This window comes from Lycium barbarum, chromosome 1 (assembly GCF_019175385.1).
Source record: "Lycium barbarum isolate Lr01 chromosome 1, ASM1917538v2, whole genome shotgun sequence".
Lineage (NCBI taxonomy): Eukaryota > Viridiplantae > Streptophyta > Magnoliopsida > Solanales > Solanaceae > Lycium > Lycium barbarum.
This window is the reverse complement of record NC_083337.1, coordinates 154,708,863-154,731,995: the sequence shown is the minus strand read 5'-3', so window position 1 is coordinate 154,731,995 and position 23,133 is coordinate 154,708,863. Positions and strand designations below refer to the sequence as shown.

At 33.3% G+C, this 23,133-nt stretch overlaps 2 protein-coding genes across 2 annotated transcripts; one reads left to right on the top strand and one right to left on the bottom strand.

Annotated features, from left to right (window-relative positions):
• The first annotated feature begins 2,326 nt into the window (after positions 1 to 2,326).
• LOC132620091 (uncharacterized) lies at positions 2,327 to 3,192 on the top strand. Its single transcript, XM_060334816.1, has one exon. It carries the CDS (start codon positions 2,459 to 2,461, stop codon positions 3,008 to 3,010), a length of 552 nt encoding a protein of 183 aa, XP_060190799.1. The 5' UTR covers positions 2,327 to 2,458; the 3' UTR covers positions 3,011 to 3,192.
• Positions 3,193 to 13,264: 10,072 nt separating this feature from the next.
• On the bottom strand, positions 13,265 to 14,090 carry LOC132620022 (uncharacterized). Its single transcript, XM_060334767.1, has one exon. It carries the CDS (start codon positions 13,986 to 13,988, stop codon positions 13,437 to 13,439), a length of 552 nt encoding a protein of 183 aa, XP_060190750.1. The 5' UTR covers positions 13,989 to 14,090; the 3' UTR covers positions 13,265 to 13,436.
• Positions 14,091 to 23,133: the final 9,043 nt, after the last annotated feature.

The window sequence follows — 23,133 nt, the reverse complement described above, 5'->3', positions numbered from 1 at the left end:
ACTATAATGTCATTTGTTTTACTTTCAGTTGCAAACAGCTAATTGAATTTTCGAAAAAGGGCCAAAATTACCCCTGAACTTTGGGAAATAGTTCATTCATACCCTTCGTTATACTTTAGGGCCAATTATACCCTTACCGTTATACTATGGGGTCAATTATACCCTTATGTCTAACAGCTGCCACGTGACATCATCCCAGCCCTTCAAAATTATTTTCTCCTCAAATAATTTTTTACCCACTAAAATAACCCGACCCGATTTTTTTTTTCCAGCCAAAGTGATACGGACCCAACCCATTACCCCTAGCTGGAAAAAAAAAATCGGGTCGGGTTGGGTTATTTTAGTGGGTAAAAAATTATTTGAGGGGAAAATAATTTTGAAGGGCTAGGATGATGCCACGTGGCAGCTGTTAGACATAAGGGTATAATTGATCCTATAGTATAACGGTAAGGGTATAATTGATCCTAAAGTATAACGAAGGGTATGGATGAACTATTTCTCAAAGTTCATGGGTAATTTTGGCCCTTCTCCGTTGAATTTTTGCATTACTACGAATTTTTTAATTAGGTACTCAATGACAACTTCACAATACATATATTGAGGCGAATTCAGGATTTATAGTTATAAGTTCATATAATGGTTTAAGTTAATAATAAAATGATAACTGAATTTACACTCAAATAGATATTAATCAAATTTCTTTATACCATAAATGGTATGCGACAAAATTTGGTTTCGCGTGAATTCCTAATCAAAACTGTAAAACCATCGTGACACTGGATATCATGTTATGCTGTGAATCAATATTTAGGTAGAAGGCAGGAAATCACACGTCTATTATGACTTTGTTAGAATTAGAATCCTGACAACGATTGATTTTCACTCACTTCATTGATCACCAAATCTCACTCGCCAAATGCCAAAACCCATACATTACAAATTAGTATTGACTAGTCATTAAAGAGGTACAAAAGAACCTTACGGTGAATGTGAATTTGCTAGGATATTAATTGATGGGTCATGATTGGATGAAATTAATTAAAGATGTCTGATGGCAGTTAAATTATGGTAAAGAAATATATAAAATTAAGAATAACAAAAAGAGCACGTTCTCGACTTCTTTCTCATGATTGTTTTGTTTTTGGGTACCCGCCCACAGTAAACTTATAATTTCCTAAAAAAGAAGGGTTTGGTAGGGTAATTGCACAGACGTTTTCATTCCTTCCTTTGTTTAGAAGAGACAGCCTGTTGGGAAACCTCCCTTGCTAAGTTAACCTTTTTCAAAGGCTTAAGTACACAATTTCAATTACTAACAAACATCTAGGGTACGTTTTGCAAGGTAGACGACCCACCAGAAGCACAGAAATCAAAAAAATGCAATTGCTGGCATTCTGTTCCTATTTTCTTCAAATTAAAAGGGATTATACGGGCCTTCCTTTTGTTGATTACTTCAAAAGGTCACGGAACCAAAAAATGAAAAAGCTTAATTAATTTCGGGTCATTTGCACGATTGCCTTCAAAGGCACTGGTCTTTAATTTTTGTCCATCTCCTATATCTCGAGGTTCTGAGTTCAAATCCCGACTCGGTAAAAAAACTAAAAAACAAAAATCGCAAAAATTAAAGACCAACAATTTGAGGGGAAAAAATTAAAGACCAGTGCCTTTGAAGGACATTCCGTGCAAAAAATGATTAATTTCTATACATTATCATTACGTGTGAATTAATTTTGTATTGATTTTATCATGAAATTAATTACATAAACTCTTGCTACACAAAATAAGATATTTAGCATAAGACATTTGGAAACTACGTTTACAATGATTTTTTTCTTGAAATTGGAAGTTAACAGTACGTAGCATTTATTTGGAATTGGCCTTAGAGTTGCAATAAATCCATGTCAAATGAGAGGGAAAAATGTCAAATTTATTTGATGGGTGACAATGACTTAAAAATACTCTCCTAAAGCTGGATCTGGAAAATCGCCACCTCTGCCTCTAATAATTGAAGCAATAGATTATTGAATAAACTCGTAAAATACGTAGTCCATGCCCTAACGTGGCAACTTCAAAACTTATAACATATATAGCCCGTTTGGCTTAGCTTATAAATTGCTTTCAGTTGTTTTTTTAGTGTTTAGCTGACCAGCTTAAAATAAGTTCAAAACATTAAATTAGAATAGCCTAATTTATTTTTTTGATTTATAAGTTATTTTCAGCTTATAAATTAATTTTTTTTAAGCTAAACTAAACGGGTCATACAATACTTCACTGCATCCTCTTCCTCTATATGAAGACCCCCTATATATACCACTCATTGCATCTCATAAAACCACAATTCTCTACCAACTCTCCTCAAAAGCTCTCTCTTTCATCAATCTCTCACCAATAAACACTCAGAATCCCAAAAAAAAAAAAAGGAAGAGTGCACGTGAATATATAGAGAGATTTAGATAGAAAAATGGATCAAAAATTGCCAGTTATAGCAAAAAAGTTCTGGAAGACGGTCCGCGTAGCTTATTTCATGCTGAGAAAAGGGTTATCAAAGAGAAAATTAATGTTTGATCTCAACTTATTTATGAAACGTGGCAAAATTGCTAGCAAAGCTGCCTTTCAAAATCTCATGTTCCACGGCCATTATACCCAAGGCCACCAATCATCTTCCAAAGAGTACTACGAATTCAGCTGTAGTAACAGCCCAGCTTTCCACCTCCCCTTCAACCTCAACAAACGCAATAAGCATACTCACGATGCTCCTGCCATTGAACACGACGACGTTTTAATGATGAATTCTGCCGTGTTGAAGGCACTGGAAATGCTTCAGAGTGAAACGGCGTCACCTGCATTGCCTGGGTTTGGGAGAACTCCAACAGTGAGGCAATTAAGGGTCACTGACTCTCCTTTTCCTCTAAGAGATGCTGAAGGTGGCATTAGCCATGTAGATGAGAAAGCTGACGAATTCATTTCAAGGTTCTACACAGATTTGAGAAGAGAGGCTTCTGCCTTTGCTTAATGTTTTTGAGAGTATTTTTTATTTACTTTTCTTATTGTTGCGGGAAATCTTTAGAAGAAGATCGAAAAAAACCTGATGGTAGAACATAAATCTAATGATATCCTTCCTTCTAAACTGTTTCATATGCTATAATAATATATTCAAGACTGATTGCCGAAGTCCTGAAATTTTGCAATTTAAAACTCTGTCGCTTAATTTGATTGCCGAGTACTTTGCCGGCCCATCTCCCCCCCCCCCCCCCCCCCCTCCCTTTTTTTTTTCTTCTTCTTGAAAATAAGAAATACAACAATAAGTGGAATCTCGAGAAGTAAGAAATGCAAAAAGGTACATTGGAAATTATTACAAGTTGAAGTAAAGCATCTTATATTGGACGAGGTTAGCAAGCTAAGTTAAAATTTATTCCGTCCTTCGAGCGCAAGAGAAAATGTAATGTTAATAGGAGTAGATTCAACATTAACTGAATAACTGCCTATCAAACCTAGAAATTGGAGTTTGGATTATTTTTTCACTTCATGCGACCTCTTTATATTGGGAAAGAAAAATTGTAAATTAAAGTTTGTTTTCATGTAAAACGAAAAATACTTGGAATATCATTTAGACAGTATCACGCGTGACACGTCAATAGCAACTAGCTACACTCTACAGTATTTAAGTTGGTCCAACACAAGCCAGGTCGGTTTGGGTCGGTTTTGGGTTAAACCAAAACCAAATCATTCTAGTCGGTTTTTAAAATACTTAAAACCAAACCAAATATAATACATATTCATCAGTTTGGTTGTAGTCGGTTAGGGTCGGTTTTCCGGTTTTTAGAAAATCAACGTTATTTCCCTCTTTCATGTTTTTTTCTTACAATTATGAGAGAATTTTCTATCCTTTTTTTAACTTATAATTCGTTATTACCCTTTTATTGTGGTAGCTATAATATTCTTGGACTATGAAAGAAATATCTTAGGATTTATAAGTTTTAATTAAGTGAAGTTTTATAAGAAATACAAAAAATAAATATAGGTAAATTTCAAAGTTGTTTCTTTGAACAAAAGAGTTTGAATTCATGGATTTGTTTATAGAAATGGGCTTAAGGTATAAAATTCAATAGCCTATTATTAGAGTAAATAATTTTTTTGCTGAAAAAGTATAAAAATTAAAATTAATATATTGTATATATATATAAATAATAAAAATTATGTATAAAATTTGTCAGTTTAGTTCGGTTTTTTCTTCGGTTCACTTTTCGTAAAACCAAAAACTAAACCAAATATTGTCGGTTTTTAAAAATTTAAAACCAAATCAAACCCAACCCAAATAAATATCGCTTTCTTTAATCGGTTTGGTTCGATTTTCAGTTTGGATCAGCTTTTAACCAAACCGTGAACACCCCTAGCTAGAACTCTTGCACCATGTCAAAGAGAATGTATTTTTTTGCGCGGATTTCCCTTCTTTTGGGTGGTCTTTAATTTCGACCCTCAAATTGGTGGTCTTTAATATTTGCCTTCGCTTAACCCCCAGAGGACTTGGGTTCGAACCCAGGCTCAACCAATAAAATAAAATTCGCAAGCTATAAGTTGGGATTTGCATGACAGAAGTTGGGATTTGCAAGACATCAGTTGGGTCCAACTTATGCCTTAAGGCAGAAGTTTGCCTTAAGGTAAACATTTACTCAAAATTAGCTCTTAAGGCAAATCTCTGCTTTAAGGCCTAACTTTTGCCCCAAGTTAGGCCTTAAGGCCGAGGTTTGCAAAATTTCAGCAATTTTTGTTTTTTTTGCCTTAAGGCAGAGTTTGAAACCCAACAGGCATAAGTTGGACCCAATTTATGTCCTGTGAATCCCAACTTATGCCTTGCGATTTTTTTTTAATTTTTGACTGAGCGGGGATTCGAACCTGGAACTAAGAGGCTTGTAGCGAAGGGCAAAAATTAAAGACCACTGATTTGAGGGATAAAAATTAAAGCCCACCCCCAATGAAGGATATTCGTGCAAATTGCCCAAGAAAAATGCTCTAATGCCCACGGATTGCTTTCGAGTTAATGTCGTTAAAAAATAATTACTGTTAAGTAATTTCAGAATTCAAAGATGAAACCCTATGATATAGGGCTGCTTATCGGGCGAATTGGACGGATAATTACGCTTAACGGTTTGGCTTATCGGTTATCGGCTATTAAATGTACTAATCCGCTAGCCAACCGATAAGATATCGGTTGGTTCGGTATCGGGTTAGCAATTATCGAACGGTTATCGGACGGTGTATCGGCTTAATCTAAGAGACAATAAGAATTAAAATCACAACATCTTCACTAATTTCTATCGACGAAATCTTTTAATTATCAACGTTTTATGGCAGCAGTCATTGGGACAAAAAATACTCCATATTGTCTCCTATAGCCTTTCCGACAGTAGCCTCTGCACTCCGTAAAATAGTCATTGCCACTGTAAAGGCAAATTGCCATGAATATTACCATCAACAAAGTGACCATTAACACATGACTAGTGTTTTTCTTTGCCATGAATCTCTCTTTCTATTTCCCTTAACAAAGGTGAATAGATAAGAAGTGAAATAAGATACTCAATAGCCTTTAGATTTAAGATTTATAATAGATACTTTATATATTTGGGGGTAAAAATATAAATATGGCAAGTCTTAACGGGTTAACGGTTAACCCGATAAGAAAATTGAGTAATCCGCCCCCGCACCGATAAGCCATTAACAATAAAATTTGAATCCGTTCACCAACCGTTAATCCGATAACCCATTACCAATAAACCAATAAGCCAATTTTGCGGTTGGATTATCGGTTACGGTTCGATTTTGAACAACCCTACTATGATATCTCCATGAAATTTCACCAGTAAAATCTAAAAGTTTATGGTTGTGACTGTTTTTTATTTATTGAGACCGAGAAGTGGCTATTTTTCAATTTTAGCCCAAGAAATGCCGCAATTGACTTAGGCACTAACAATTCTGCCAATTTTCCTAAAGCAAAACCATCTTATTATTTTCATATAAGTGGGAACATATGTTATTTAGTCTATACCTTTCTCTTTCAACTTTATTATTTAATTACAGCTATTTATTGTAGTGGTTTGTAAAAAGCAAATAGTTTGCTTTTTGGGCTGGTAATCTACTTGGAAACCTCCTCTGGCAGAAACATCCAGGCACATTTTTTTGGGTGTACTTGATAGTTGAATGCTAAGCAGACGTTTGACATAAAATCATATTTGAACATATAATTTGGATTTCTTAAGTTGCAATTCTTTTTATAAACATAAAAACTCTATAAATTATAAAAATTATTAAAAATTTTCCAATTCTTATACAATCTTACCAAATGAGTAAATCATAGCTCATAATAAATTAATACGCTACTAGAAGACCTTTCTAAAAAATACAACATCAATTGATCAAACTTTAGTTCAATAAAAAGGAAAATTTAACATCAATAGTAGTATAACTACTCTTTAATATAATCCTCTCACATGATAAACATGATTGGTAAATTGATTAATATTTAATACAAATGATTGGTAAACATGATTGACAAATATATCTACCAACTTATGGGTCAAATTTTACATTTATATTTTTTGAAATCATGATTTCAAATCCCAAATCATGCCTTTTTGGATGATTTGAGATTTCATCTCATAAGATGAAATCGCATGTCCAAACGCCTACTAAGAGCCTGTTTGGATGGACTTATGCCTATAAGCTGCTTATAAGCTAAACAAAATAAGTTGGGGTAGTCTAACTTATTTTTTTTGGCTTATAAACTGTTTTCAGCTTATAAGCTGCTTTAGATAAGCTAAGTCAAATGGGCCCAATTATTTTTTTGAGTTTATTTTAAGCACAAAATAATTTTAAGCTGGCCAGTCAAACACTCAAAAAAACTGAAAACAACTTATAAGTAACTTATAAGCCAATCCAAACGGGCTCTAAGTAAATTTCGAGAGAGATTGAGGTCCTTAATGCAAAGTAAAGCTGTCAATACCTTATAGGGTAAGACCTGATTTTGTCAAAACCTCCTCGTGGTAATTTTCGCCTAACTTGGACAAAGATCAAAATCAGAAACCCAATCAACTGGAAATGATTTTACATCAACTAAATGCATAATAAAATGAAACAAAAAAGATACAAACTATATGGATTCTAAAAAAATTTGTATCTTGATCATTTGAGTAATTATTATGTTTAATGCTGCAAGAAACTAGGGCCTATATAGTCAATCATTAATTAAGTTCCGTGAATGATTGTTTAAAATCATTAATTAAGTTCCGCGTTTAAGAAGAATGTCCGGATGAAATTGGAATAAACTCAAAAGCATAATCAATCATGTCCAAATTGTCAATGATTTGTAAAATGGATTTTAATCATTCCCCCCATATTTTGCTGATTAACAAGTGTAATATTAGATCAGTAATTAGAATCACATGATTAATTTCACGCTCGTACGCTATTGAAATTAATCTAGCCAAGTTAGCAGGTTCATTAACTTCATTTCCTCGAAAAACATGCTCCCAGATAGACGAGAGCATATTTTTATTTGGCCCCCTTATACTAAAAATAGATTATTAGTATTAGTTTTTGTCTATTAGCAAGAGAAATTTATTATTTTCATCCAACACTACTCTTATCATTAAATAATTATGTATAGTATAAGTAGTCAAATTTAAATTTTCAAAACATAATTAATAAGGTTAATTTAGTATAATAAACCTCTGATAAATACTTTCTTAAGACGAGTGTCAAGTCACTATGGGTCAAATAAAATAGGGCAAAGGTGCAAATATACCCCTCAACTTTGCGATTTAGAGCAGATATATTTCTCGTTACAAAAGTGGTGTATATATTCCTGCCGTAACAAAATGGTACAAATATACCCCTGCTGTTACAAAATGGTACAAATATACTCTTTTCGCTGACGAGATTTTAAAAAAATCATTTAGGTTATTTTTTAATTAAAAAAATGCCACGTGACTTTAAAAAAAAAAAAGTCTACCCATTTTTTTTAGTAGACATACTTTTCTAAAGTCGCATAGTAATTTTTTTTCTGCTAGGTCGGGTTTGATTAGTTTAAAAAGATGGGTAGACTTATTTTTTTAAAGTTACGGAGATATTTTTTAAATGAACCAGACCCGACCCACCAAAAAAAAATTACTATGTGTCTTTAGAAGGGCGCAAGATTGCCCTTCGCTGCGGGTGATCTTTAATTTTTGTCCCTCAAATAAATGGTCTTTAATTTTTGCCCTTCGCTACAACCCTCTTGGTTCCAGTTTCGAACCCTCGCTCAGTGAAAAATTTAAAAAAAATAAAAAAATTGCAAGGCATAAGTTAGGATTCGCAGGGCATAAGTTGAACCCGTTAAGGCATACGTTGGGTTCAAACTCTGCCTTAAGGCAAAAAAGAAAAAAAATTATTTTACTGGAATTTTGCAGACCTCTGCCTTAAGGCCTAATTTTGGCTAAAATTTTGCCTTAAGGCAATCCAACTTATGGCTTGCGAATCCCAACTTCCGCCTTGCGAATCCTAACTTATGACTTGCGATTTTTTTTTTTTTTGACTGAGACTTGGTTCAAACACAGGACCTCTGGGTATTAAGCGAAGGACAAATATTAAAGACCACCAATTTGAGGGGCAAAAATTAAAGACCACCACAAAAGAAGGGCAATCCGCATAGAAAAAAAGCTTTAGAAAAGTATGTCTACTAAAAAAAGATGGGTAGATTTTTTTTTAAAGTCACGTGGCATTTTTTTGAGGGGCAAAAATTAAAGACCACCACAAAAGAACGGCAACCCGCATAGAAAAAAAGCTTTAGAAAAGTATGTCTACTAAAAAAAGATGGGTAGACTTTTTTTTAAAGTCACGTGACATTTTTTTAATTAAAAAATAACCTAAATGCTTTTTTTTTTTTTAAATTCCGTCAGAGAAAAGGATATATTTGTAACATTTTGGCAGGAGTATATTTGCCCCATTTGTAACGGCAGGGGTATATTTACATCATTTTATAACGGCAGGGGTATATATACATTACTTTTGTAACGAGAGGTATATGTGCTCTAAATCGCAAAATTGAAGGGTGCCCAATTAAATTAAACGGAGGGAGTCATATTTTGTACATCTCTTAACGCAAGGGAAAGCCAGCTTAAACTGCCTTCTGACGATGAAGTATGTAACTATGTTAGGGTGTTGTTAATTTCCTAAAATCAGTGGCCTCAGAACTGTTTCTAAGAAAACATAGTATACCGTTTGGCTTTTATGCGTGGTCCATTTCTTGCCACAGTACGTGCATTATATTATTGACTTTATGTTGCACAAAGTTCTATTAAAACCACGAGTAAGCTATAAGGGGTCGTTTGGTAGAAGGTATAAGTTAGGATATCCAGCACTAATTTTTGTATCATGTTTGGTAGAAGGTATAAATTTATCCAGCACTAATTTTTATATCATGTTTGATAGAAGGTATAAATTTATCCAGCACTAATTTTTATACCATGTTTGGTAGAAGGTATAAATTTATCCTGGGATAAATTTATACCTAGTACCAAACATGGTACAAAAATTAGTGCTGAGATATCCCAGCTTATACCTTCTTATCCCACTTATACTGAGATTATTTATACCATCTTTTAGATGATATAAAATAATTCCAATAGATGGTATAAATTAATCCCGGGATAATTTCGACTATCTACCAACCGACCCCTAATAGCTTTATATCTTAAGGTTGCGGAAGTAGGGAAGGTGCAAAAGAAAGGGGTACTCCCAGGGGCGGGTCCACAATACTACGTGGGGGTTCCCGGAAACCCATAACCTTTGCTTGAATCTTATATTCACACTGTAAAACCCGGTGAAAATATAAAAATTTTGAGTTGGGAATTAGTACAAAAATTTAATGTTGGTTCCCGGTGACAAAGTAAGCAGCGAAATCTTAGTTACCTCACCGACTCTTTGTAATACAATTTCTCCTTCATTCTTTTGCCTCATTTTTCTTCTTTTTGTTTTCTTCTTATAGTGTAATATAATTTCTCAAAAAAATTGATTATTATTATTATTAGTTTGAGATTGTTGGGAACCCAAAAGTTTCAAATTCTGAATCCGCCTCTGATACTCCATGCTTACTTTCTGTTTGGGGTTTACTTGTAACATTCTAAGTAGGCGTTTGGCCATGCGTTTTCAAACCATGGTTTGAAACCATGACCTCAATCCACCATTTGGACATGCATTTTCACCCATGGTTTCAAACCCCAAATCATCCAAAAAGACATAATTTGGGGTTTGAAACTATGGTTTCAACTTTTTTAAATATAAAATCTAACCCATAAGTTTATATTTTGTAAAAAAAGACCCATAAGTTGGTAGATATTTTTAACAATTACCCTCATCAATTATTTATCAATCTCATTAACTTCCACCAACCTTTATTTATGTCACCAACCTTTAATTTATGTGGGAGGATTATATTAAAGAATAGTTACATTACTATTCATGTGAAATTTTCGTATTTATTGAACTAAAGTTTGATTAATTGATGTTGTATTTTTTAGAAAGGCCTTCTAGTAGTGTACTAATTTTGTTATGAACTATCTTGCTCATTTGGTAAGATTGTATAAGAATTGAGAATGTTTTGATAATTTTCACAATTTATGGGTTTTTGTGTTTATAAGAGAAAATACAACTTAAAATATTTAAATTGCATGTCTAAACATGGTTTGAAAACATGTCCAAACGAGGCCAAAGAAAATCTCAGATTGAAAAAATAGGAGAAAAAATGAATATAGAAAGAAGCAAGTTTTATCCTCTAGTGACGCGTTTCAAATTAAAGCTATAAGGAAGAAATTTTTAACTTCTAATGACACATCTTAAAAATACACGCACCGAAATTTTAAAGTAAAAAATATCTTTAGTGTACAAATTGTTACGCTACAGTTCATCTCTTAATTTCCGGCCAAGACTTGCCCATACTTACGGACCCCCTGTGAAAAATAAAGTGGCCTGCAGGCTGCAATAAAGTACTTTTTGTCTTGAGAATTAGGCTTGCAAAAATAATTAGTGCAAGACTTTTATAAACCTAAAAGGGAAAGCAACTCCAAAAGCGAGAAAGCTACTCTCGAACGAGAAGGAACAATGACTTGTTTGTTTTTCTAAAGTGAAATCATGCCCAATTAGTATACTCTTAAGTAGATTCTACAAATCAAATCTCTCTTTCCTTTTCAAATTTTCGTGCATTCAATTTTCTAGGGTAAAAGAAATATATACCAGAAAATAGCAAACTATTTTGAATATTCAGGCGCTCATCCAGTCCACTTCTGTTCCTCTATAAAGGAAGAGGAAAACAATACATAGGCATTAAAATTTCTGAATTAACTTGGTAGAATCTCAAAGAAAATAAGAATTGCAAGTTTTTACCTACTTCTTTAATTTTGTACTTGTTCGAAATGAAAATTATCCTTCAACTTTCGGATAAGATATTTGAATTTCACAAATTCTTCGTCTAGCAGAGCGACACAAAAATTGTTATGGACCCTTTTAGTTAAAAACTTAAAGGGATTTCACTTATCCAACAGTACACTGCCGTATATATACAATCTCCTAATGTTAATATGTTAATCAATCTAAAAGCTTGAAACCTTTCAATTTGAGCTCATTTAAATATATATAAATATATATGACATCTGGCATAGTCATCCTCATCTTCTTGCACAATTATTGTTGAACCACATAAATGGATTAGGAGACACATAATTATATCCACTACTCATACTGAATATGCATTAATCTTTTTAATTCTTTGTTGTTTTTTCTATGTTTTGTTTAACTTACATTACAAACTCCTTCCTCTATAATTGCACACCACTTTTTGCTGTACTCTTTAGGTTCTAGTCCCCCACTCCCTTTATTAATTTTCTTTACGTTCTTTAGGCCACTTTGGTTTTGTCCAAGTTAGTGATAAATGGCCCGTATTAGTGGATGAGATGAGACGAGGTTGTCTCCTTAATTATATGATTTTGGATAATTAATACTCATCTCATCAGCTAACTGTTAAAGTTGAATTAGCTAGATCACAATTTATTTTACCAAGTATAATATAAGAGTTATACTCATTCATAATATTGTTGCTTTACCCAATGTTGGAAACTAATGTTATACTGTGCATGTTGTGTCCTACACCGAAAATTAAAGAAATTGATTATTATCTCCTTACATAATTTTGAATTATAACTAATTTTGAAATTGAGTTAAGCTGAAGGCTCATTTTCTTAAGAGTTGGTGAGCCATTTGTCGCCATGTAGTTTTGATTTCACAATCGGGTACAGCCCTAATGTTGCACTTTACTTTAGTAAGCACCATACTTTCTCTCAATTTAAATAACAATCAAGTGCATCAATAAAATAGGGTATGTGTTGTGTGTGGATGTTTCTGCCAAAGGGGTTCCAGGTTGGTGACCAAACTAAAAAAAGTAAATGCTTTACAACCCACTATAATAAATAATTATAAATAAATACTAATAAAGTAAAAAGAGAAAGCCACGTATTAAATAGTATAACATGTTTCCACTTATGAACATAAGACAGTTTTGCTTTACGAAAATTGGTGGAATCACATTGGTCCATTTTGTTCCATTAGTGCCTTCATTAGTTAATCGGGGCATTAATTTCTCTTTGTAATAGTAAAAGAGTCCTGGCAACAATTAGGGCTTGGATTGTCTTGACCAAACTAACGGAAAACATTGATAGACGCGTGTGATGCTCTGTAAATGAACCTCCGGGTTAATTAATTTTTCCGTTTTACATGAAAATTAACTTTAGTTAAGTAGGAATTTTTCTTGTTCAACTCCAGGTTAAAGATATCAGTCACCTGAGGAATATTCCGGATGTAGTTTGTTTTTCTTTTATTAGGAAGAACAAAAATAGGTGTAATCGCCTTCTAGCTAGTTTTAGAAGAATATTTTAGTATATGAGATGAGATCTTTTGGGATGAACAATTTTTTACATGACTTGTATATGAAATTTGTGACTCTTTTAATTTGTTATTGCATGATTTAGCAGATTATCGTTGTGATGAACAAAAAACTCCAGGTTAGTATGTACTCGGCTAGTAGTACTTAATAAGCAGCGAATCTATTTTTATTAAGATTACATACTCTCTCTTGGGCTCAAAGGAAGGAATGATTTTTAACTTGCTAACCTAGTCCATGTTTACTTTAACTTGTGGTCCTAATTTTACTTTTTGCTTTTTTTTTTATTTTCTAGAAAAAAAAATAGTACAAGTAGTCGACAATCAAATTAAGAGAAAAAGAAGTTGTGAATGCAAAATTTCAAGACTTCAGCCTTGAATGTATTATAGGATGAAACAAATTAGCTAAGGAGAGTATCATCACATTTATATACTGACATTATTTTCTTTTTATGCATTCTTCTTAAAACTCCGTAAAACTAAGCAAAAGCAGAGGCCTCTCTTCTCAAATCTCTGTAGAACCTTGAAATGAATTCATCAGCTTTCTCGTCTACGTGGCTAATGTCACAGTCAGCATCTCTTAGAGGAAATGGAGAGTCAGTGACCCTTAATTGCCTCACTGTTGGAGTTCTCCCAAATCCAGGCAATGCAGGTGACGCCGTTTCACTCTGAAGTATTTCCAATGCCTTCAAAACGGCAGAGTTCATCATTAAAACATCGTCGTGTTCAATGGCAGGTGCATGGTGAGTAAGCTTATTGCGTTTGTTGAGGTTGAAAGGGAGGTGGAAAGCAGGGCTGTTACTGCAGCTGAACTCATAGTACTCTTTGAAAGATGATTGGTGGCCTTGAGTATAATGGCCCTGGAACATGAGATTTTGAATGGCGGCTTTGCTTGCAATTTTGCCACGTTTCATAAATAAGTTGAGATCAAACATTAGTTTTCTCTTTGATAACCCTTTTCTCAGCATGAAGTAAGCCACTCGGACTATTTTCCAGAACTTTTTTGCTATGATTGGCAAATTTTGATCCATTTTTGTCTTAGTACTATCGTATATGAAAGTTTTTGTTTATTCACTTAAGAAGGAGAGAGCTTTTGAGGAGAGTTGGTAGAGAATTGTGGTTTTATGAAATGCAATGAGAGTGGTATATATAGGGGGCCTTCATTAGGGACGGACCACGTATATTACGAGTTGATTCAATATTCTATTGGTTCAATTATTAAAGGAGGAAGTTTTGCTTTTTTAGATCCAGCTTTAGGAGAGTCTTTTAAGTCATTGTCACTCATCTAATAAATTTGCCATTTTCTCCTCTCCACGTGGATTGCAAATTTGACGAGGCCTACTCACACTACAAGAAAGTATAGTAATAGCAATAAAAAATTTAATATTTGGTAATAATTTAATTTATTATTAGTAAATGAATTTTTTTATTGTCAAAGAATTTAATTTTATTGTTATAGTATTAATTATTATTGCAAATAGTACTTTTGGCAACAACAAAAAAAGTTGTTGCACGCTGTTGCAATAACAGCCGTTGGGAAAAGTCTATGCAACAAAATTATTATTTTTTTGTTGCCAAAAGTACTTTTTACAATGATAATCAATCTATGGCAAAAAAAAAAATTGTTGCCAAATACTATATTTTTTCTTGTAGTGTGATAATTCGGTATTTGGAACTCACATTAAGCTAGTCTAAACTATGAAGCAGTGTTTTCCCAACATTCACTTACTCCTTTAGTACCTTTTCCAACGCCAAAATTTCTATTAAACAAAACATTTAGCTACAGAAAGCATATCCCATTTTTAATTTACTTGTCCATATTACATTTTGCACCCCTCTTAAGAAAATATTAATTAAAATATTATTTTTCTGATTTGTGCTTATTCACTATGTTTTGGAAATATAAATTTAATTACTAATACTCCAACAAGTTACAAAATGTGTTACTTATGATAAGGATAAAATTATTTTTTTAAAAAAAAGAGTATGTGATTCTCTCTTTATTTGCAATAGACTGTGAAAAATAAATTCTTTTTAATATATATACTGGACAAGTACAAAAAAACAGAGGAAATATGTTTCGAATTTCGATTCGTTAATTTCCTAAACCCAGTGACCTCAGAGCTGTTTCGAAGAAAACAATAGTAGTAACTCTGATCTTAGCTTTTATGCGTGGTCCATTCATTACTGCAATACGTGCATTATTAACTTTGTCTTCAAAAGTTCTTGCAAAACCACGTCGAAGCTATAATAATTAACTTTTGAACGCTGCTGAAGGTAAGTAAAGGGGGTAAAGAAACAGGCGCTAGTGTTCTATTAGAATTACTTGAAACATCTAAGCAAATGACACGTTGATAAAGTATGAGAAAAAATAAATATATTAAAGATGAAGTACTAATAACCTCTACCTCCTGAGTTTTAAAGTTATGGGGACGAAATTAGAAGTGAAATATATTACTAATGGACTGGCTGTTACACACTGTTCATCTCTTTCCGGCTAAGACTTGCCTATACTTACTGATGATACCCTTAGAAAAATATAGTGGGCTGCAAAGTACTCTTTGTTTTGAGAATTAAGCTTGCAATAACAATTATAGTAAGACTTTTATAAACCCACTAAAAGAAAATGTAACGCCAAAGCGAAAGCTACTCTTCACCAAGAAAGAAAATGAGTTTTTGTTATTCTTTATTTTTTGTTACAGAGAAGTGGCCAATTATATATGTATTAAACTCTTAGATTCCACAAATCAAATCTCTCTTTCCTGTAGTTTCCACAATAGATATCTCTTTCCTTTTTTATTTTTGGCTGCAATTTGCTGTGGAAAGAGACATATATACAAAACTATAGAGAAAAAAACAGATTTACTAGACTATAGGACTATAAGAATCTATTTGATTCACTTTGGCTCCCAAATTATAGTCCCTTAAAGTTTTGAATATTCAGACACGTCTGGTCCGCTTTCTATTCCTGCAAATAAAGGAACAGAAAATCAATATAAATCCATTAAAACCCACTTGAAGTATACGTTTGTTCTACTTCTTTTATACTTTTTTGAAATTAAAATTATTCTTCAACTATAGATGTTTGAATTCCACAATTTCTTTTGTACAGCAGAGATACAGTTAAGCAAATCTTTATCCAATAAAATGAAGATGGGATAATAGGAGTATCATTTATAGTAGTACCCTTTTAGTTAAAGACTTAAGGGGACTTCACTTATCCAGCAGTACACTGCCGTATACAATCTCCTAATGGGAGTATGTTTAAGTAATCTAAAAGCTTTAGTCCTTTACTCCTTTCAATTAATCTGAACTCATCTGAATATATATATATATGACATCTGGCATATTCATCCTCATCTGCTTACACAATTATTGTTGAACCACAGAGTGGATTAGGAGACACATAATAATATCCACCACTCATACTGAATATGCAGTTTTTTACTTTTTAAAGGATGTCTGTTGCTTTTTCTAATTTTTGTTTAATTAACTTGCATTATAAGCTCCTTCCTAGCTCTATGATTGAGCGCCACTTTTCGAGAGCTATACCCTTTAGGCTCTAGCTCCTCCACCCCTTTTTTCCTTTACGTTCCATAAAATCAAGTCCACTCTAAGGTATGCTTTACAAGAAAGCATCCAATTTCTTTCAAATTAAAAGCAATCAAGTGCATCAATAAAATAGGTTGTTTTCGCCAAAGGGGGGTTCCAGGTAGAGGCCAAGCTCTAAAAAGCAGAGGAGTTTCTTTACAACCCACTATAAATAATCGTAAATAATTATTACCCTGTAAATTTATTTTGACCATAGATTTTGAAGTTAAAACTTGAAAATTGAAAATTTGAGTTTTGAAGTTGTGATTGTTATACCCTATTTTAATCTAAGTCAAAATAGTTTATAACACTCCGGTAATTCCGGGATTATTTAAAGTTAGGAGTCGCCACCTAATTATTTATGGTGAATTAGGGCACCTAAAGTTAATTAAAGTTGTTTATCTAAAGTCAACTCTATTTTAAAGTCTACGAAACCGAAAAATTCTAGGTAAGGGTTCAACTAACTTAGAGGGAAGAGATTAGGCATCCTCTAAATTCCATTAATAATGGTTAATCCGACCGGATTCAAATTTAATTAGGCTAAAAATATGCAAATATGATATCTTAAATATTTGGGAAAATAGTTGGTAAATATTGCTAAAGTTATAAATAGAAATATAAATATGCTACTTTAAAATAGGATTTGTAAGAAAAATATAATAATTAAAAGAGTTTAGTTATAAATTGAAAGAGCGCGGGATATGTAGCGTTTTAAACATAGTTGGAAATAACTCAAAAGGGGAAGCCTTGACTGATTTTGTTTTAAGAGTACGGACAAGATAGGATTTTTCTTTTTCCTTTTTATTAAGTTTACTAACTATGCCTAGCTGAAAATGTACGTGTTTGATTTAAACTCGAAGAGTTGTTTGTAAAAATGTATTTGAGTTCATATTTGTATATGAGTAATACCTTAAGATTCCCAATATAGTAGGAATGAAAATATAATTAAAGATATATGTGTTCATGGTTTCACGCCCTTGAAAATCAATTGTTTTAATATAGATAAATATTATAAGTACTATAGATAATTTAATATAAAAGAAGAAAATGGAACTATGGAATTAAATATTAGTTCTTCCTACCCATTTACTAAAAGTCAACCCGACTAATTTCGCTATGGTTCGCCTAATCTAAACAAATAAATAAGTAAAACGTTAGTCATGTAATTACAAATTAAATGCACAAAGAAAATAAAATAAAGAAGTAAAATGAGTTAAATGGGCTCAGCCCATTTTAAGATTGCTGTTGTTCGCTGCCGCTGTTATGGACGCCGACCCAGAACTTTTTATTTATTTTTTGGCTGCGGGTGGGCTGACTCGAGAAGATTTTGTTGGGCTTTTAGCCCAACACCGAATGCGGGAAATGACGAGTCCCTTGGACTCGTAGGCGAGATATCATGCATAAAAAATGAAAAGAAAAGGATTAGTACGGTGAGGATTTATAAGACCTATACTTCAAATATAAAAAAGGAAAGCAACAACCGAAAACTTAGATAAAAAAAAAATCATATAAATAATGGCAGCCCAGATAGATTTAATTTACTAATGGAATAAAACTCAGCCCAATAACAGAACATAGAGAGAGGCAAGACATATATGATACAAGATTTAAAACAGACCAGGGGTTGTATATGCAGGGTGCAAAACGCGACAAAAAGGGGAACTGAAACGTTCTATCTGTCTCTTTCTTTTTAAGGGCTGTTGGTTTGCCAAGAAAAAGAGGATCGCAGGCAAGCAAAGAAAAGAGGGGGGGCAGCCTAATGAATCATTTTAAAGACCTAATCAAAACACATAAATCAACAAACAAAAGAAACACTAAACTAAACATTAAATACGACAGTGTCACATTCGCTATTATAGTCAGTACTTAAACCAAACACTCAAAGCGAAACAAACATATGTTGAGTTCAACCAATTTTAGGCATTCTGAGATATGGAGATCAGACTGAGCATCTTTAAAGAAGGACCTTTACATATGCTTCAAATTTATAACATCTAAATAATCAAATTGTTCCCTCTTTAATCATCTAACTAGTCACAAAAGTAAAAAAAGATTTATGATTTTGTCCAGTTAACTAACCCATCAGAGGTCTATGTATTTAACCGAAAGGAAATTAAACAGGGACTGCCTTTAATAACTAAACAGGGACTGCCTATAATAACTGAACAGGGGACTTGACTGCCTATAATGATATAAAAAAGACTTAGGTCTGCTTTGAGGAGGTTGAATCATTAAGCATTATAAAGTCATCTATCAGAAGGTTGGCCAGGCCCAAAGCGATCTCAATAACATTCAAAACAGCTTTATTTACAATGCGACGAGGATTTGATTGAAACGAAAAAAAACACTTAGGCAGAATCTGGAGAAATGGGTAATGCGCAAAGCTAGTGTTTCACGAAACAAGGAAGTTCTATATATTTAAGAAGTTCACATAAGCCATTTAAGAGATAGGCTGTGAATGATACACACAATATTTAGAAATAAAAGCCAGCAGAAGCAGTTATACGTGCAAGATTTCTTCGACAAGTTTAACAGGTACAGAAGAGGACTTCCTAATCAAATTTTAAAGAATGCTATGCCATGGAGAATAGGAAACTAACAATGTATGCTAACACAAATCCAATACATTACTAGACCTTTACAACAGCCCACCTAATTAATTGTGCACTAAATTGATACTAACCACCAAATCCAACAACATAAATGCCACAACCATAAACTTAACAGAATAACAGACGCCAATAATCGAGCAAAGTAGCATAACAACGGTAACTTCACAAAGCATAGAGCTTTTTAGACAAGTACAAAAGGCAGCTACAAAGGCCTGTCTCTATTTAGCATTACCGGCCTTCTCGACAAACTGAAGAAAAATTCCACACGCAAGCCAAGTATTTCATACAAACGCCCACATCCGCTTACCAGAAAAGTATATCAAAACTGTTAACGACACATATCGACTAGAAACTACAATCAGCTACACACAATATACACGAATCCTATTAAGCTACTTAGGGTTGTTCACGATTTTGGTTAAAACTAAAACTAAACCGAAAATTTAACCAAACCGAATAAAAAAACCGACATTTGGTTTGGTTTGGTTTGATTTGGTTTTAAATTTTAAAAACCAATAATATTTGGTTTGGTTATGGTTCTATTAAAAAATAACCGAATAAATAACCGAACCAACCCGATAAATTATATACATAAATTTTATAATTATTTATATGTATAACATTAGTTTTTCATAAATAATTATAAATATTTTATACCTTTTAATCATTAATTTGATTTTTGGTCTACTTATTTCACATGATTGTTTAAGGCCCATGTTTTTAAGAGTATGTCAAAGCCCATGTCTTTAAGTCTTTTAACTCTTTAAGTGTTATATGTAAACCTACTAACAGAAGCTCACGTTAGAGTCTAATGTCTTTAACTTAAATTTTTAGCCTTTCTTTGTCAGCCATTTGATTTTAGGTTGTTTTTTCTTCTTTTTTGTGAATTTATACTTTTCTTTTTTCTTGTCTGAATGGGTCCAAAACTTCTAATATTTTTCATATGAAAAGGACAGAGGTTGTAGATTTGGAGGTTCCTATATAAGATACTACAGTAACATCAGCATTTGCTGCAACTCAAGCACATGGTAATGCCCTAATACTTCTTTCGTGGGTAATCCTCCTAAAAAGCAGAAAAGAACAACTCCTTGTAGTCGAGACCCTAGCCTTGGGGATAATGATAAAAAAACATCTGAAGTTTGGGATCATTACACACAGTTTTTTTAATAAAATGAGAGAATTAAGGGCAAAATGCAAGTATTGCCCCAAAGTTTGGGATCATTACCCAAAGTTTTTTTATTTCATATATTTTCATTTTAATTTTAGGTAGTCTTTATGTTTAATTAATATGTATGTTTATAACAACAACTAAAAGCACCTATGCTCTACTTTATTTCTTGGTATGTGTATTAAGATGACAAAAATGGTGCAGCCACTACTAAATTAGTTTTTAGCTCTAATTTAATAGTTTAGCAACTTTGGGTAACTTGAGTACTATACTATCACTAATAGTGAAAATGTTTGCATGATGTATATCGTTCAATTTTAAACTATAAATAAAAGTTATCGTTTGAATTAAAAAAAAATGTCTTTTTCAACTTTTTAATGTTTTACTGATAAGTCTCATGGCTGCTAGTCATAAACCAAAAAATGTCTTTTTCAACTTTTTAATGTTTTACTGATAAGTCTCATGGTGCTATTTATAGGTGTAAAATTAGGGCTTGCTTCGTTTTTGGGCGGGATTTGAAATTGAATCGCTTTCAAATCCGAACGTTAGTCAACCTGTTGTGATACTGATCAGACACAAAAGGGGAAGGATACAAAACCCCATTAAAGTTTCATACTCGAAAAAAATCAAAAGGGCTGATAAAACAAGACTCGAATTCGCAACGGACATGAAGCCATTAAAGCTTCAGATCAAAACAAGAAAAAACCAACAGAAGGGTGAAACGCTTTTTCACCTTCGCCCGTGACAGATCATTAATTAAGCCTCCTGATTTAATCATGCAAGGTCTGTTCATGGTGAAAGAGGAAATGGATTTTTGTTACAAAGGGGAAAGAGGAGAAGACGATAGGATGAGCAGAGCAGATTGCACAAAAATGGGTCTGTTAGGTTCTGCCATGGCTAAAAGGAGGTTTGTGTTGTAGCCAAAAATGGTGGAGAGAGGAAGGAGAGACGAGAGAAATGAGAGAGGTAAGAGGTGCAGCTGTCTTCTTTTCTTTTGTTAGATGATGAATAGGTTTAGGTGAATAAGGTAAATGGGCCGGGTCGGGTGAAAATGGGTATTGGGCTGATGGGTTGGTCGTTGTGGGCTGGACGGGTATTGTTGGGCTAGTTATTAGGACGTGGTCTGATGATGAGAGTGCCTCGTTTGGGCCATGATTTGGGCTGAAATTTTATGGTCTTTTCTCCTTCAACTTAATTATTCTTATGCTTCTAATTTAGTAACTAGTACAATATATATACTATGATAATTAGTGATTAATATGTAGAATATAAAGGATTTGATAAAGTATAATTAATTTAACGAGTACAAAATCAAAAAAATAAAATGATGACAAGCCATTAAAAATTGTGATAAAGTAATACTAATAATATTGATAGTAAAATAGTAGAAATGAAAGTAACGATGTTAATAGTAGTAGAAAATGAAAATAGTAGTGAAAACAAAGTGTTTAGCTCGTCAATAAATTTAGAAGCCCGAGGAAATAAATTGGAATAAAGGAGGGACAAAATTAGATGTCAACAATGATTTTTAGAATTTCAAATTGTGTTTAGACATGCAGTTTACTTGAAAAAGATTTGAAGCTTTCTGAGTGAAAGTCCAAAAACCCAAAAATTGATCCAGACCAGTTTTTGGTACTTGAATTTTTTATTTTTTTTGAAGAAATATTTTCAAAATATATGGCCAAATAGATATTTGAAGTTAAATTTTCAAAATTTGATCTAAAATCTATGGTCAAACACTAGCTTAAAAAGAGAAAGGTACAGCTAAAATACTACATAACATTTTTCCACTTATGAACATAAGACAGTTTTGCTGTAGGATAATTGTTGGAATCACAATATTGTCCGTTTTGTTCTACGAGTGCCGTCATTAGTTAACTGGGGAATTAATTTCTCTTTGACATAGTTCAATAGTCCTGGCGACAAGTAGGGTTTGGAGTGTCATGAGTCCACCAGTCTAATGAACAATATTGCTATAATTTCCTCGTAAGAAAGTAAATCTTTTTTAAATGATAAGAAATGTGGGTTACAATTAACAACTTCCGTTAGTATATTTTGTCATTTTTAATTCTTTTGTTAAGCATATGAGTTGCAATGAATAAAACAACAACAACAACAACAACAACCCAGTGAAATCCCACATCGTGGGGTCTGGGGAGGGTAGAGTGTACGCAGACCTTACTCCTACCAAGGTAGGACTGCTGTTTCCGAAAGACCCTCGGCTCAAGAAAAGCATAAAAGCATAAAAAAAGTCAGATAAGGCTAAGAAATTCAAAGCGACATGGCAAAGCAATAATATAAAATAAAATAATGCAGTCGACACAGATACCACAGGATAATGAAAGCACACGAAATAGCAGATAATAGCATAAATCAGAGCACATGAAATTATATTGCGATACTGCGACTACTAATAAGAACGGATAACGAGACTATCTACTAGCCTTCTACCCTAATTTGGGTCCTCCAAAACCCTCCTATCTAAGGTCATGTCCTCGGTAAGCTGTAATTACGTCATGTCGTGTCTAATTACCTCTCCCCAATACTTCTTCGGCCTACCCCTACCTGGTCTGAAACCATCCATGGCCAACTTCTCACACCTCCGCACTGGGGCATCTGTGTCTCTCCTCTTCACATGCCCAAACCATCTCAATCTCGCTTCTCGCATCTTGTCTTCTACCGAGGCCACCCCCACCTTAACCCGAATATCCTTATTCCTAATCCTGTCGCTCCTGGTGTGGCCACACATCCGTCTCAACATTCTCATCTCGGCAACTTTCATCTTTTGAACGTGAGAGATCTTAA

What these genes read in the sequence shown, in the direction of transcription:
- LOC132620091 (XM_060334816.1), top strand. Translation starts at nt 2,459, where the DNA reads ATGGATCAAAAATTGCCAGTTATAGCAAAAAAGTTCTGGAAGACGGTC.
- LOC132620022 (XM_060334767.1), bottom strand. Translation starts at nt 13,988, where the DNA reads ATGGATCAAAATTTGCCAATCATAGCAAAAAAGTTCTGGAAAATAGTC.